The sequence below is a fragment of the Microtus oregoni genome, unplaced genomic scaffold, assembly GCF_018167655.1.
Source record: "Microtus oregoni isolate MIOR12 unplaced genomic scaffold, Mior012 000024F_ref0000369, whole genome shotgun sequence".
Taxonomy (NCBI): domain Eukaryota; kingdom Metazoa; phylum Chordata; class Mammalia; order Rodentia; family Cricetidae; genus Microtus; species Microtus oregoni.
Window position 1 is genome coordinate 12,409,239 of NW_024543083.1, and position 17,271 is coordinate 12,426,509.

The window sequence follows — 17,271 nt, forward strand, 5'->3', positions numbered from 1 at the left end:
ACCACACTCCTGTGTGGTCTTACGGTTGAAGCATGGGGCCACCATGCTGCCGACACTAGTGTTTTGTGGCGTGGAGGACAAATCTATTTAACTGAACATTGGTGGCTAGTGATGACACTGTGCCAGCTCAAGAGCACCGGGACTAGGCTTCTCTTTGCCTGACAAAGGTCCAAAAGGAAGCTCAGAGGCCGTGCACACAAGCTCACTCAGTTGGGCATCTCCTCTTCTTCACTGTGGGAAGAGTATTACCTAAGTCTCTGGGGGACAGTCATGGCAAGAACTTCACCTTTCAGTAGCAGGGACCCAGGTTGTGGATGTCCCTGTCTCAGTGTGTCTTAGTTATGGTGATGAAACACCATGACGAAAATCAACATGGTGAGGAAAGGGTCTCTTCTGCTCATGCGTCCACATCACTATTCATCGCTGAAGGAAGTCAGGACAAGAAACTCGAGCATGACAAGAACCTGGAGGCAGGACTGATGCAGAGGTCATGGAGGCATCTGCTTACTGGCTTGCTCTCTATTGCTTGCTCAACCTTTCTTCTAGTACCCAGGAGCACCAGTCCAGGGATGGCACAAGCCACAATGGGCTGAGTCCTACCTGTCAATCACTAACGAAGAAAATGCCCTTGCTTGTCTTTAGCCAAATCTTACGGAGGCACTTTATGAACTGGGGTTTCCTCCTCTTAGATGACTCTAGTTTGAGTCAGACTGACATAAACTAGCCAGACAACCCTCAAGGCACGTTCCCCTGCATAGCTTTTGCATGGTGACCTCAGTTCTGTCTGGAACCAGTGCCTCAGATCTCTCCTGCTGTCTGGTCATTCCATAGGCTTCTCTTCCATGGGCTGAGACAAACTTTTCTCTTTCAGCACTGCTCCCCAAAACTTGCTTGTTAGGACTCCAGTTGTGGCTGTTTTGGACACTCAGAATTCAAGTCTAGGGGTGACTACCATTCTTCACTTCTCATATATCCTGTCAGTGACAGCCACAGAAATGTCAATTAGATGTGATCTGACAAAAGCATGGCTCTGTGGCTATCAACCTAACCATGCTTGCTGATCAGCTGAGCACCCAGGGGTCAGCATCCTTATCACTCCCATCACAACCTCCCTCTCCACAGAGCTTCCCCATTTGCATTCCACAACACCCACACCTCTAGGCCTTGAGTGGGCAGCCGCTTTCCAGGTCTCGTTCCCTCCCTTGGTCTTCTCCCTTTCAGTCACCTCAGATGACTGCTTCTCCTGACTGAAGCACCTAGCACCTCCAGGCAAGGACACGGGTCTCTCTAGCCCCCCTTCCTTATTCACTCCCTGACTCCAGAGCAGCTCTCAGCAAGGATCTGGCCCGCTCCACTTCATTCCTGCACCCCATCATCTTCTTCAGAGTATCTGCCAATACCGTTGTTTGAATCTGTTTTCGGTCTTTCTCTAAGCCTATGACTGTGTCTTTCTTGTCAAGTATTACATATGCAGTGCCTAAGAGCATGCTCAGCTCACATGCTCACATGCAGAACAAAGTATCTTCACCGTACAATGAATAAAACTTGATGCCGTATGTGTCTCTCTCTCTCTCTCTCTCTCTCTCTCTCTCTCTCTCTCTCTCTCTCTCTCTCTGTGTGTGTGTGTGTGTGTGTGTGCGCACACGCCATGTACACTCAAGGCAGCCAACACTGACTGGCAACAGATCATAGTCACCTAGTAGACAAGTCTCTGGCATATCTGTGAAGTTTCTAGGTTGGATTAACTGAAGTGGGAAAATGTGAAAGGTACCATTCCACGGGCTCAGGTCCTGGACTGAGGAGAAAAGAGAAAGTGAGGTGAGCAGTGGTTCTCATCTCCTGCTGCCTGGCTAAGGACAAAACGTGCCCGCTGCCTCGTGCCCTGCCTCTGCAAAACATGCCCGCTGCCTCGTGCCCTGCCTCCGTGACTGTGAACAAAACGTGCCCACTGCCTCCGTGACTGTGGACGAAACGTGCCCGCTGCCTCGTGCCCTGCATCTGTGACTATGGATGAAACGTACCCGCTGCCTCGTGCCCTGCATCTGTGACTATGGATGAAACGTGGCCGGTGACTCGTGCCCTGCATCTGTGACTATAGATGAAACGTGGCCGCTGACTCGTGCCCTGCATCTGTGACTATGGATGAAACGTGCCCGCTGCCTTGTGCCCTGCATCTGTGACTATGGATGAAACGTGCCTGCTGCCTTGTGCCCTGCATCTGTGACTGTGGACAAAACGTGCCCACTACCTCTTGCCCAAATCTGTGACCTCACACTGTGATGGTCTTCATTCTAAACTGTGAGGCAGAATAAACCCTTTTTTCCTTTCTAAAGTTGCTATTATCAGACATTCTGTCACAGCAAAGAGACAAGTAACTCATTCTTATTCTTCATGGTAAGTGTTTGGCCCAAGGAACTTCCACTCAGCTCTGATACTGCCCAGAGTTACCCTGAACCTGGCACCTCTCTGAGGATGCCCTGAGGACTTAACCATGTCCTGGACATGGGAATAAAGTAATTTATCACAAGGCCATCCCAGTGCAACCAACCATTTTCTCTATCTTATAATCATCACTGGGTCTGCTATTGATCTCAGTGGTGGATTTTGGGATCTTCAACTTTGTTGACTTAGTTGTGGCAGGTTCTTGTTTCTACTGGATGCACCTATACAGACAATTGCACCATATAAACATGGTTTCTCATCCTTTAAGCTCCCACCCCCTTTTCCGCTTACTTGACTGGCCACTCTAGAATACTGTTGAAGGGTGACAGCCTTGCTGTGCTTCTTACACCTGACCTGAATCTTTTTTTTTTTTTTTTTTTTTTTGATTTTTCGAGACAGGGTTTCTCCGTAGCTTTTGGTTCCTGTCCTGGAACTAGATCTTGTAGACCAGGCTGGCCTCGAACTCACAGAGATCCGCCTGCCTCTGCCTCCCGAGTGCTGGGATTAAAGGCGTGCGCCACCACCGCCCGGCCTGACCTGAATCTTACACAAAGGTTCTCACTATTAAATAACTTGCCATAGTTATTTCTTAACAGATAACATGGGCAGGTTAAAAGGTTCCTAACTGCTCCTGATTCTTGAGACATTTTTGTCATGGTAGATGCTCAATTATCTTTCCTGCTTTTAAACATGACCGGGGAAAACAACAGATGATGAAAAGCCATGCTACTTATTTACTCCTATTTGTAGGCTGACACTTGGTTATGTGCATTTTATGTTTATTTAGCACACCATGAAATTCGATTCACTAAGATTTTATTTTAGGTTTTTGATATCCATGTTGCCAAAATGATTATATTTAGATCAGTAGCCTTGAAAAATAGGGTGTATAACTTCCTTTTTTAGTTCTGCAATAATTTGTTATTTTTGGTAAAACCTACTACTAACATTATATAGGAGATATCATATAAGCTATACAAACTATAAATTTATCACTTAGCTGTTTTGACTGGACACTTCAACGCTATTAAAAGTACGCTCACAATACTGTGCAACCACTAGCACTTACAAACTTTGAGAACTTTCTCATGATCCCAAACCAAATCTCTGTATCCACTACAAAGCAACTTGCCACTCCCATGCTCCCTGCCATCGTTCCTGGCATCCTGGTCACACGTTCTGTCTCTGTCCCAGGGATATCATGAGCATGGTTTGTCTTTCTGTGCCTGGCTTATTCCACTGGGCATAATGGCCACGTGGGGCAGGTATCAGGATCTCCTTTTGCAGGCAGGAGACAGGACACCCTGCTTACATGCTGTGTTTGCTTTGCTGTCGGCTGTCAATTGATACTTAGGGTTGCTTCCGCCTTTTTGCCACTGTGAATAATGCTGCTATAATTACAGACATACACATCCTGTGAGACTCATCACTCATATTTGGGGTGGGATATGTATGCTAAGCAGTGGCGCAGGCCGTTGGGTGACATGGTAACAACACAGTGTTTTCCTCAGTGGTCACAATACTTACATTTCCCTTAGCGGCATACAACGGTTCCAATTACCCACATTTTCTTGGACAGTTTTTATTTTTTAACTTTTGGTCTCTGTGGGGGTAGTACCCATCATAATGGGTGTGGGGTTCTGGTTCCCATTTCCCCAGTGGTTAAGTTTTGTTGACTACTTTTTGTCATGGGCTGCAGATTTGGATTTTGTCTACATTCATTGTCCCATCTCTTAACACTGATCTTACTATTATTTCTGTCATTCTGATATACTCTCAATTATCTGCTTCTACTTCTGCTGCCTCCCTTCAGGGTCGATGAAGAACGCCTACCCCTTTTCCCGCCCACTCTCCAGTCCGTGGGGTGGTGAGGCTTGCAAAGCTCCAGCAGCAGCAGCAGCGGCACAGACCCGCCCTCCTCCCGGACTGTGGAGGAAACGGAGATCTGGCCATCTACTACATGGACATTCTGCAGATGGCTTTCCTCGACTGGGCACAGTCTAGTGGCTGTCAGCCTTTAGAGGCTGTGCCGGTTTCCCACGGAGCTGGTTTGTATGGCTGCTGCTCATTTTCTCACTTTCTGATGAGCCAGCTGAGCATCGGTCTGTGTTGTGATGGCGTCCCCTGTCCTCTGCAGCACTTTGGCGGATGGTGGGCACCCCGATTCTTTTTTCACTCTCTGTGATGCCCAGTTGGCTTATGTTTTCCACTCCCTGGTTCGGTTTAGGCATCTCATTTTCAATCTTACCAACATGAATTTGGTCATCAAACATCCCTACTCTCTGTGCAGTTGTCTCTAATTTGCAGTACTGTTCACTGGCCACTGTGCCTTCCTTTCTCAGTATCGATTGCATTTTACTATTTAGAAGATGGGGCTTCACTACTGCCCAGCTGCATGGTCTTCTGTGTTGGCCTGTTAACATCTGGGAGGGTCACACTTCTCCCCCTGGGTTTCAAGGTGATCTTACTGTCGCTCATCTTCTAGCACTGATGTTTAAGAAAGAACTGACGGGAAATTGAAACAGCATAATTTCATGCAACTACTCCTTTCCCTGCTGGAAAGCTGGGAGGCTCATTGTCTTTCGCTCTGGGATGGGACACCTCAGCCCCAGGCCTGTTTGCCAGGCAATGCTCTGCAATATTCCAGTGGTAGATAATGGCAAGTCTACCAATCAGTAGCCTTACAATCAAAGGAAACTTCCACTACCAGTATAAACCCCACTCCTTATGAGGAAGGTGATGACCTGAAATCAGATGGCTGGGCTGGTTTCTGGAGTTCTTTGTAATCCACCCAAAACTTCCACAGGGTACCTCAGGACTCAGTGAATTAAGGTAACCCAGGCTGTGATGAGAGGACCCCAGGCAGGGTGAGGCAAACAGCATTCATCTATTTTCTCAGAGTTCTGTATTGATGCCTGAAGTCAAGGTATTTCTCTTGAGGTCTCTTGATAGCTGATGCTCTGGCTCCTGGCATCCCCCCCCCCCCAGCCCCACATAGCCTTTTTGTTATGCGTGGCTCCCCTTTCTTAGAAGAGAAACTATCCAATTGGATCAACATCCTCCTTTATGAACACTTAACCCTTTGCCCTCTTTCAAGGTCTTATCTCCAAATGCAGTCACACTGTAAGTTCCCTGTGGGCTTTATATCAACCACTTGAACCATCACTTGGGGTTCTAGGGTGTTTACCATTAACTGCCTGGCAGACAACTGCAACAAAAAGGAATCCAAGCCCAAGGTATCCCAGAGTCACAAGAAAGCCAGCTTTCGGCCAAAACCCAGGGCATCAGTTAACCACGCCAGCGAGCAAAGGCAGGCCGAGTGATCAGTAGCATCACATTAGAGGGCCTTTTAGATGCTGTTACTCGCTGGGGGTCTTGCTGAGGAGTGGGGCTGCTGATGAGCTTTGTGAACCTCTGAGCTCTGCAGCAGGTCTTAGAGAGGTGCCTGTCACCTCACAAGTGCTGAGCACAACCATGCTAATGGCCACAGTGACTTCCCCCTGAGTGCACATTCCTTCTGGAGGCTATAAAATGCTGCTGCGGTGATACCGTTTCTGCTCAGAGCTGAAGACACCGATGCCTTTGTGGTCAGGAGGAGGCTGAAGGAACAACTGGCTTGAGATGAACAAGGGCGGCCAGGAAAGTTTAAGGACAATCACCTGGAGTACTGGGAGAGCTTAGTCTAGTCTTTCCATATATTTCCCAAATGAAAGCTAAGATCCCGCGCCAGCAGCCGACGTACAGACTCTTATCTCCCTCAGTATGACTGGTGGGCTGCTGGGTCTGGATTCTTGGGCAAGGATAAATTAAACACATGGGAAGGGGGAGGGGCAGACCGGCTGTGTCCATTTAATTATGAATCCCCAGGGAACTTGTCATCCAGATTAGCCTTGATTCACAGAAAGCCACAGTTAACGCATTTAGCTCATCAGCCTGAATAACCCAGGACAGCATGGGAAGGCCCCCAAGCTATCAGGGACCTTTTTCCTGAAAGCTCTGACACGGGCAACAGTCAAATGTTCTTTGTAAGCTGTGCGGAAGTCATGTCAAGGCTAAACTTTCTTTTTCTGGCAGCTCTGTGGAGAATAGTGCACTCTCTCCCACAATAGCATAAACGTATGCCTTATCTCTTGAATGTAGCCCAGACAATTAAAGGGAGGCAGAGACTGGAATCAGTCTCATGAGAAAGGCCAAACCCATATTATTTAATAACATCGAAGGGAGGGGATGGCGTGACCAGGAATGACCATAGCACCAAGTCACACATCTTGACAGCTCTTGGTGCAGAGTTCTGTGTGCCTCTTTCTCACCAGTTAGGGGCCTTAGACCCTGGGATCTTTGAGATATAAAACGGGAACTTTACCTTGTGGGAGTGCTAAGGAGAACTCAACAATTAGGAAACAGTTTGAAATAACACCCATATTACTGACATTAGGACAGGTAGTGCCTGGTTCCTGCTACCAGGAATTTGATGTTTGTTCTCTTGTTGATTTTCATGTATATTCAAGTGCCCACAGGGGTGTTCTTGCTCAAAAATCCCCATTTCTCCTCCTGGTTGAATGATTCATGGAGAATGTTGGCCCAAGTACAGTGCTGTTTCAGGGAAAATGGGCTCTAGGGAGTGGACGGGGAACACAGACTCCTTGTAAGGCAGTGTGGCATCTGCCACCCTCTGTGGAGAGCATGAGTAAGGCAAGGAATAAATCCTCCTGTTGACTTCCACAGGCTGACAATTCTGCACTCGTTCATGTCCTATGTCAGCAACACACAATGGCCGGGAAGGCAGGATGCTCAGCGCTAACGGTTCACCAGACAAGGCTAGAAGAAATTCTTACAAGAATCTCTCACTTTCTCTGAGGCACTTCTCAGCAGGGTCACACAAAGCTCAACTATAAGAATAAATATAAAGCTAGCAACCAAGCAAATTGGGTTTTCATTTTGGATGAGAACTAACAAATTCGAAAGGGGATAGAAAAAGCTTTTAATACTTTTGATCTGTTTGTTTCAAGACAGGGTTTCTTTGTGTAGTCCTGGCTGTTTTGGAACTCACTATGTAGACCAGGCTGGCCTCAAGCTCACAGATCCAACTGCCTTTGCCTTCCAAGTGCTGGGATTAAAGGCGTGCACCACCATTGCCTGGACTTTTAACACTTTTAAATAAACATTTTATTCAACCTACCCTGAAGATTCATCTTGGCCCAAACTCATACTGTCTATTCCAGTTGGAATAAACTTAATTGATAAATACTGAACATTGCTTTCATAACATACCATGAAATAATTTTCCTTTCAAATCAATGCTTTAAAAGTTCCTGTTAATCTCTGTATATATTTTTTTCTATTTACTCATTTATTTTAGAGCATTCATACTTGGTAGGTAAGTGCACTACCATCAAACTGTATCTCCAGCCCCTCTGGGTATGTTTTGAGAACCAGTATCTCTTCTCTTTCTTTCTCTCCCTCTGCAGGATGACCCCACCCAGGGCCTTGTACAGAGTAGGAAAGCACTCAATCCCTGAATCTAATCCACCAGCCTGAGAATAAAATGTTCTCTAGAGAAATGTTTATAATAGTGTAAGTTTTGGGGAGTAAGAGCCTTCAAAGGACACACGTCACTTTGTTGGCACTGGGGTGATAGCTCTATGCTCGCAGGGACGCTGTCACCCAGAAGTCCTGGGAAGGCCAACCACAGCACACACCATGTCACATGCTCTTGTGTTGTCTGCTTTGGTCACCACACAAGGTGAGCAGAAAAAGATCAAGACAGTGCAGTGTCTGGAGTGGACAGTAGGCATAGGACTCGGCTATGTTTGCCTATCTGTGCTTGGTGGACAGACGTGGAGGCAACACCTCTGTTATGTGTACACCACGGCATCCGTTGGGTTATCATTCAATTCACAAAGAAAAACCGAGCTAACTAGTATTTGAAAGGTACATGGCTCAGGCTGTGAGACTTGGTGTGCTTGGGGGTACTCATCTTACACAGGCAGGCCTGAAGCACGCACAATACCCGGATGCTGCCAAGGGCAGAGAAGCTGGTGCAATCAATGACAGGTCAGCAACAGGACGTCAATTAGGGGGAGGAAAGGAGCAGAAACTAGGGTCCCGGAGCCAGCCCTGGCATGCAGAGAATGTTGCGGAGCCTTGGGGGGATGCAGCAGGTAGGCAGTCATCCCCTAAAACCCTAGCCAGAGCCAACAGACAAAACAACCGGAAGAACTTAGCCTGGCTGAGACAGTGACTGCACAGGACGCGGGAGCAACAGGAAGGGCCGCCAGTCACCCAGCCTGGAAATAACAAGACTACAGGCTCGGTCTGGGGCCCTGAGCAGCACACAGTTCCCGAACTCTAGAACCATTAGCTGTCATTTCAGACTGGACACCAGGCATGTCCAGGCGTGTTTTGAGGGCCCAGTTCTGGTCTGTAGTGGCTGTTAATTTGATGCACTTTTCCAAGAAACCAAACGAGAAGCCGGCTTCAGAACATGTGATGACTGAAGGTTCTATTCTTGGTACTCAGAAGAGTAAACAGTGGCTTGGCTTTGGGACTGGAGCTAAATGGTAGTGCTTTTTTTTTTTTTTTTAATAGTTTCTAAGGAAAAGACAAATTGCTCTATAGCAGATAGTAAAAAGTACTTTTGATTGCCTTATTCACAAATGTACAGGAACACTCATCAATCATTTAAAAGATATTCATAAAATGTATGTGCTTTTGTGTGAATGGAACTTTGGAAAACAAGGTTATCTATTTATCTATTCAAGGACAACATCAAGAACAGAGTGAGAGAAGCCAGAACCTTGGGATTTAGAGATGAGGGTGAGATGGGGAAGGAGGGAAGAAGGGAAGAATAAGAAAACCAGGAGGAGGGGCAGCAGGAAGGAGGAGAGGGAGAAGGAGAGAGATAAATAAATACAGTGGGAGATAGTTTTGGAGGACCCAGCAAAGACTTCAGCCTCAGGAGAGAAAGGGGAAGAAAGGGAAAGGGGAAGACAGAAAGAGGAGATGACTAGGGAGGGATGGAGGGGAGGAACAGGTGGAGGTGGGGAGCAGGAGGACAGAGTAGAGAAGAGAGGAGGGAATGAGAAGGGGAGGAGATGGTTGGACTTCAGCCACAAGAGACAAAGGAAAGGTGAAAGAAAGGGACACACACACACACACACACACACACACACACACACACACACGAGATAGCTCTGAAGGAACCAGGTAAGGATCTGTAAGTGGCGTAATCCATTGTTAGGGTGGAGCTGAGTCTTCCTATGTTCAGGTCCTACCCCCAGCACCTTAGAATGTAGATGTACTTGGAGACAGAATCCAGGGAAGGCATTACATTAAAACTAGGTCCCAGGGGGGATTGAACCAGTCTCACCAGTGTCTTTAAGGACGATGTGTGGACTCAAAGAAGCAAGTCACAAAGGGAAGGGATGTCACTTGCAAGCTTAGGGGAAAGTCATAGGGAATCTCTCTGATCCTACCTTGGCCTAGTCCTTCCAGGTGCCACGATGGTGAGAAAAGACTGTTTCAGGTCTGCAGGACTTAGTCTTGGCAAACCAATACATTTGTCAAAATTTCAGGGATGAAGATTTAAATTTATTCTCAAAGCTGAGTCTGGAGTTTATCCTGTCTGGGATGAGTCCATTGTAGGATGGTGAGCCCAGCATAAAAGGAGGGAAGGAGAAGGACAGAAAGGGAGAAGAAGGAGGCAGGACGACACCCCTGGGAAAGCGCACTCCTGGCTGCACGGCCTTTCTCCTCTAGAGTTCTGCAATCCTAAGTGGAGTAACTGGTGAAGTCTGTTTGTCGCTATCATACGTGTGGATAGCCTCCTATGGCTATAGGTCTAGTTTAGTATCTTTTCCTCCCTGGGAATCTCAGGTAGCACCTAGTACAGGTACCTAACTCAAGACAGCCAGTGTACCGTGGCTACCCCGTGTTCACAGGTTGAGGATGAGTGGGATCTGAGTGAGCAGGTTTCCTACATGTGCTGAGAGGGCGAGGCCCAGTGCAATCTCCTCTCCTTGTGAACTGCCATTCAGCTGGCAGTAAGGGGCAGGTGTGTCCATGACTATTAGGGAAGACGCCTGGAGGCTGAGCTGCTAATCTCAGGCCCAAACCACATGGGCACCGTCTATGTCTCCCAATGCCTGTTCTTACTACCTGGACCACAAAGCAGTAGTCTCTTTAAGCTCCTGATGGCTTTGTGACCAGCAGCACCCTCCCCTGTCCCACCACCTGGGTTCCTACCTAAGACCCATTTCTCCGACAGGTACTGGATCCTGGGTTCCTTCTTGCCACGGTAGGGACCAATGATGAGGCTGGCCAGCTGAGGGGTTGGGCTGACGTGGCCACCACACAGGAGCACCAGTTCACACAGCTTGGCTCTTGGGGGGCTGCTGGCTGGTGCAATGAACATCTTTGGCTGATTGGCGAAGAGGGCTCCTTGGTATCGCTGGGTAGACAACTGGCGCTCAAGTCTGCAGACCTGCGGAGGGAAGGAAGTCAGTGGGGGCAGAACTCACTCAGTGTGGAGAGCACGTTAACAGTGAAGCTGACTTCTCTTTTTGAAAATAAACTCAAGGTAAGGTTGCTGTATTAGTCAGTCTCTGTCAGTTTGGTAATGTATCCGAGACAAACACCACCGGGGAAGAAGGCTTCCTTTCAGCTCATGGTCTCAGGGTGTCAGTTCATGGTTTCTGTGCTAAGCAAGGTAGTTGGGAAACCAAGTGCAGAATAGAGTGCAGTTAGGGGGAAAAGTACACCCCAGTGACCAACTTCTTCCAACTACTTCCTGCCCCCTAAAAGCCCTTCAGTCATGAACTCATGCATAGGTTAATTCTGTGATGAAGTTCACATCTTCCCAATCTAATAACTTCTCAAACACCACAGCCAGCCGGAGATCCAGACTTCAACACACGGGACTGTGGGGTCCCACTTTAGACCAACTCACAAAAGCTATTCTATTCCATTCTTGGGCAAATTTTACATTCATAAGACTCAAGAAGATGACAATGTGAAAGACGTTTTCCAGAGTGGACAGGGCTAAAACTTTAGGAACACAAATGTACAAAAGAAAATGGGTTGGCTTCTGAATTATCACAATTTTAAAAACCAAGTATTAAAGAGTAACCAAGTACATCTCTGAGCACTGTTGGAGTAACTTGGAGGCCTGTGAGGGTGGGGCAATCTACTGTTGTCATTGCCTTTGCCATCACTCAACTCTAGGGGCTCCAGGCTCAGTGGCAAGGGACTAACAGACTCTAAGACTCTTTCAGGCTGACCTCCAGGTGAGAGGGCAAAGGGACAGAAAGAGAATGTGAAGTGTAGTCTTCAGAGAGAGAGAGCAGTGTGCGCGTGGGGGAGGGGACCCTGGGAGATGTTTCAGTGAGTCATTATGAAAACAGTTTGGAGGGTGTTTTAGACAGCATCTGAGAAAGTGTCACAGACAGTGGGAGGCATTTGGGAATCAGACAAGTGAATCTGTGCTCCCGTGTAGTGTGATATAGTCGTAATGACCATCTGGTCGACTCAAGGGACCCAGTGGGCCAATAGAAAGCCCGTTATTTTAAATACATTTTACTAATAACAGATTGATAAAAACTTTCTTTTTAAGTGCAAATAGCCTTGGAGCTATTGAGAGCTATGTATTTTAAGTATTTTAGTCTGGGGGATAACAGCTCAGGGAAATTGAGCTCTTGAAAAGGGTGAAGGCTTGGTGGAGCTCTGTTTGAAGGGCGAGAGACCCTGCAAGCAGCAAAGAGTAAGTTCCTCCGTTTACACCGCCCATGTTTCCCCACCCCGTTTGCACACTACATTGGTGTTTTGTTTTGTTTCAGAGGCAGGGTTTTGCTGTGTCAGTCAGAGAGGCCTGGAACTCTTCATACCCTGGGCTGGCCTCAAATTCTCTGTCTCCTGTGTCTATCTCCTAAGTGCGGGGATTACGTGAGAAGGACCACACCTAGACCTAGTGTAAAGAGGGCCCCACTGTGAAAACATAGCTGCACTATCAGGGTAGTAGGGCCCACTCGGTATACTTTAACTTAGTTATAAAATTTCTTTTCTCTTCTTTTCCTTGGGATTTTCTAATACTGGGTGTTGAAAATGTGCCCCTGACTGGCATGGTGAGGAGCACACTGATATTCCTGTGAGAAGGGCAGTGGGGGCGATTGTTAGCTAAAGAGATGAGGCTGAAGCAGGCTCAGAGAGAGCTACTCTACCTACACGGTGAGTCAGATGCAAAGAAGAAACCACGGCCGCCACTATCCACAAAGTTCTTGAGCTGCTGGACTAGGCTGTGGTGAAACAGCAGCCCAAGAAACAATGTCCAGGGCATAGCCACGTATTTGAAACAGTAATTAGAAATTTGACCCATGACTGAAGCAAGAAGGATACAAAGTAGAAAGTCAATGTTTGTACATTAGACACCGTTTATTAGTTCACTAAAGTCTTCTCTTCCATAAAGGCAGGCAGGAGACATGGATGTTCTGGGGGTACACTAACTTCTATGTTCTACACAGGGCCGCTTTCCAGTCCAAAGACAGACTAGACTGATCCACGCCAATCAAAGTGATCCCTTTCCTCTGCAGATGGCATACTCGCAGTCAATGGGATCGAAGACTAAGTGGGACGTTTCCCTCACCATTACAACACCAACGCCTGTGGACTAAACGGTCGTGTATGTGAGACACATGCAGTTATTGAGCCCTTGGGACATGATGGGAATGGATGAATGGGAAGATGAAGAACCTACCTGAACCAACCAAATGGACACATCCTTCTTTTTTCCTTATATTAGAAAACCAATTCTAAGTGTGTGAGTTACCTGTTTTTTTTTTAACTTTTTCTTTCCAGAAATTAAAGTATCTGAATGATCTCACTCAATTAACTACTCTTAAGGATTTTCTGTGCATTTATTAATCCACTCTAAGATTCTCGCACAATGAACACATAGACACTTACAATGCAGTATTTTAAAACAACATGGAAACGTGTGAAGAAGACAACTGACATCAACTTCTGGCCTCCCCACACGCACCCCAACCACATGAACCCCCATACATATGAACACACCCACACATGAACAAACAAAAGGGCAAAGCTAAAAATAACAGTTTGTATCACCAAATCGGAGTGAGTCCATCAAGCTGAAATCTGTTGAAGGAGAACCAGAGGAGCGTGTTGTATAGATCAGGGACACTGGCTTTCCTGTTGGGGAGGGAAAGTGTCTTCTTGCACACAATTGCACCACATGTCCCCAGACAGAATTTGCGTGGCCATCTACGGAGTCCCAAAGTGGCTCAAAGGCCTTCAGAGCCAGAATCAGGTGAGTAAGAGGGGCAAGCTCAGGTTAGAGAGTTCAGTTTTCCAGAGAAGCAGGTTCTTCTCTGCAGAGTCTACATCCTCTTTAGAAGTCAGGACGGACGACAGGCACGGCAATGCACATGAGTCTGGGGCACGTGCCGTGACAGTGGAAGGCCAGCCTCAGTTACACAGTGATCGATACTGTAGGCAAAAAATCTTAGCAGGAATGGAGGTCACTGACACCCTAGGCTCAAGCAGCCTTTAAAGTGATGTAATGATATTTCACACATAAGTATTTATGGACAGGAAAGCAGACAGAAAATGGCTGCTTCTTGCTCTGAGCTCTTATTCCAACACTGCTGGTGGAGGTTAGCAGCGGTACAGGGCCAGCTGAGGTAAAAAATGGACTCTGATTTGTCCTGAGCAGAGAGGCTACTGATTCACCAGGGTTTAGCTCAGACCCTTCAATCTGTTTACCTAGAAGTCAGCCATGGCAGACTGTGTACTGTTGAAGCAGAACAGAATCTCGCAGGCTTCTCGCTCCAAGGAATCCTAGCTATTTGTTCACGATCAAGAACTAAACCTTGGCAGGGGCTGACGGTTCACTCAGTGTGGCCAGGGCAGTGGATTTCTATTAGTGGGGAGCTCACCTGCTGAGTCTCTGGCTCACTGATGGGACATGCAGGACCCTGGTGGGCCACCTCTGGGAGAGGCTGCAGGAGGAGGCCTGCCTGAGGCCCTCTGCTAGCCACAGGACGGTCAGGCTTTGAATCAAAGGCTTTGGGCCCCACAGTGCTGGCCTTTCCCAACTTTGCTTCTCACCACTACCAAGGAGACAAATCCACACCCAGGTCAAGTGAGATAATGCCACACCTGGTTCCCCAAACAAGCTTTCCATAGCCTGACAATAACACACACACACACACGCTGGGCCTCAGCCTGATGACTCTTCTGAGAAGCATGGGAAACACAAGCAGGTGGCACTGTCTGTGCATCTTAGATCTGGAATACGGGGCACTTGCCGCCTCCCTAACTGTGAGGAGCTGGCCATGTCCGCTCTGAGTACTGGGGCGGGCCTCTAGGACACTCACATGGGTGCTCACGTCCTGGGTCAGGACTTCTGAATCCACAATGGGGTCCACTTCATTAGTAACCTGCTTTACTCCTGTAGCATGGGATTGGGGGGCTGCTAATGTGGGTCTGCTTTCCCTCTGAAATGTGCTCTGCCCATTAAGCCAATTCCTCAAGTGTACCCGCCAATGAGCCTGGACTTTTCAGATGGCTGGTGCCACACTCACAGAACTGGATATGAAAAATGTCAGTTTCTTGCATGTTAATTTAAAGGGTATGACCTTGCCTTTTCAGCCTTCTATTTTATTTCCAGTTGTTTTTTTCTTCTTCAAGGACAGTGTGCCTCTTCCTCTGTGAATCCTTATCTAATGGGCTCTACCCACAAATCCTTCCCACTTGACTTATGTTAAGGGCATTTGGTGCCGCTGGTCATGCGTGGCCGTGCACACCAGCACTTAGTGTCCAGGGTAGAGAGAGAAAATGGTGACAACCCATACTGTGACAGAGACTGGAGAGAGAGGACTCAGAGTCAGGTGGACATGGAGGATGCACAGAGGACATGGTATCTCTCAGTATGCTAGAGAAGGAGGCAGTGCTGTAATTCTTAACTTTGCAAGAAAAGTAACTTTAGGGGCTGGTGAGATGGCTCAGTGGTTATGAACACTGTTCTTCCAGAGGACCTGGGCTCAATTCCCAGCACCTACATGGTAGCTCACTACTGTCTGTAACTCTAGTTCCAGGGGACCTGACACCCTCATATAGACATGCATGCAGGCAAAACACCAAAGCATATAAAATAAATAAATTATTAAAATAACCGAAGACAGGGTGCACAGATGGCTTAGTCAGTGAAGTACTTACTCTGTGAACACAAAGACCTGAGTTCAAGCCCTAGAACTCACATGAAAAAGCCAGATGTGGTGGTATGTGCTTGCAGTCCTAATGTTGGAGAGATGGCAATAGGCTGATCCCTGGGGCTTACTGCCCAGCAACCTACCTTACCTGATGAATTCCAGGTCAGGCAGAAACCCTGCCTCAAATAAATCAAGGCAGGGGCTGGAGAGATGGCTCAGCAGTTAAGTGCACTGACTGCTCTTCCAGAGCACTTGGGTTCGATTCCCAGCACCCACATCCTGGCTCACAATCATCTGTAACTTCAGTTCTATGGGTTCTGATCCCCTTTTCTGTCCTCCTCAGGCATCAGGCACACACATGGTATACAGACACACATGTAGGCAAAACATCCATACACATAAAGTGAATACAAATCAAGGTGGCCAGGCATGTAAGCACAGATCTTTAATTCCAAGACTGAGGAGGCTGCTGAAGCAGGGGGATCTCTGTGAGTTCTAGGTAATCCAAGGCAATATAGTGAGTTCCAGGACAACCAAGGCTATAGAGTAAGGCCCTTTCTCAAAAAACAAACAAGCAATAAACTATAAATAAATAAATAAAACCCCAGACAAAATTATCCAGGTGGAAAATACCAAGGTGGATACTGTCAGAGGAATGACATCATGTGTGCACATGTATGTACATGGATACTCCCCCCTCCCCCTCAATATTTCTCCCACTGGCGAAAGTGACTGACTCCCTTCTCACTGTTCTCGGAGGGCTCAGCTGTCTAGGTGTTTTGAGGGGAGCTGCAGAGGCAGGAGAACCTCACTCCACAGTGTGCACAGATCCTGGAGGCACCAGAATGGGGGTTGGGGAATCCAGAGAGTTAGAGAGAATCCCTAGTGCTGTCCTAGAGCAGTCACCCCTGGCCAAGGCAGCTACTTCATCGGAGTGCGAATACCAAGAATTTGTATTGAAGAATACGGAGTACCCAGAGCAGGGTGGGGTCCTTAAAGGGCATCTTCATGATAGCTTTCACCGTATGGGGGGAAACAGGACACAGAGCTCCTCTGAGCATTACAGAGAACCTGACAGCACTGCCTGGCAAATCCTGCTTCCACTGACTCTTCACACTGTTCAGGATGAGGTCACTGAACTCATTCGGCTCTCCTCGCCTGCTCTTCATTCTCATGTTGGGTCACTGGTAAGTCCAATGACCCAACTCATTCCACCATCTGTTCAGGAGAATAACAGGCTCCACTCTGAGAGCACAGAAATGGGAAGACGCTGCACTTTGTTTCTCAATTGAGAGTACAATACGACATCTCATTCAAAGAGGGGACTGGGACCTGGTGGTGGTGGTGGAAAAGGAGAAGAAAGCACATGGCAGGGCACCTCAGGTGACAGGTGCCGAGAGCTTGGCACACTCCAGCACATAGCCCAGGATCGCTGGAGTGTGAATGTGCAGGAGGTGGGGGGGGGGGTAGTAAGAAAAGACAGCTTTTTTTTTTTTTTCCGAGTGTTTAAGAAGTGACCATGGGATGAGGCTGAATAAGCAGGCATCAGATCAACATGATCACACAGTGGGAGGAGGTTAGTTAGCAGGGCCACCAAAAAACTCAT

At 47.5% G+C, this 17,271-nt stretch overlaps 1 protein-coding gene across 3 annotated transcripts in view; it reads right to left on the bottom strand.

Moving 5' to 3' along the window:
* Mcph1 (microcephalin 1) overlaps nucleotides 1-17,271 on the bottom strand; it is a 204,082-nt gene that overhangs the window by 4,669 nt on the left and 182,142 nt on the right. For all 3 annotated transcript variants that reach the window (XM_041673787.1, XM_041673786.1, XM_041673785.1), the window contains one exon: nucleotides 10,687-10,924. In XM_041673787.1, the coding sequence (XP_041529721.1) occupies nucleotides 10,687-10,924 (238 nt within the window). The remainder of the gene's footprint in view (nucleotides 1-10,686; nucleotides 10,925-17,271) is intronic.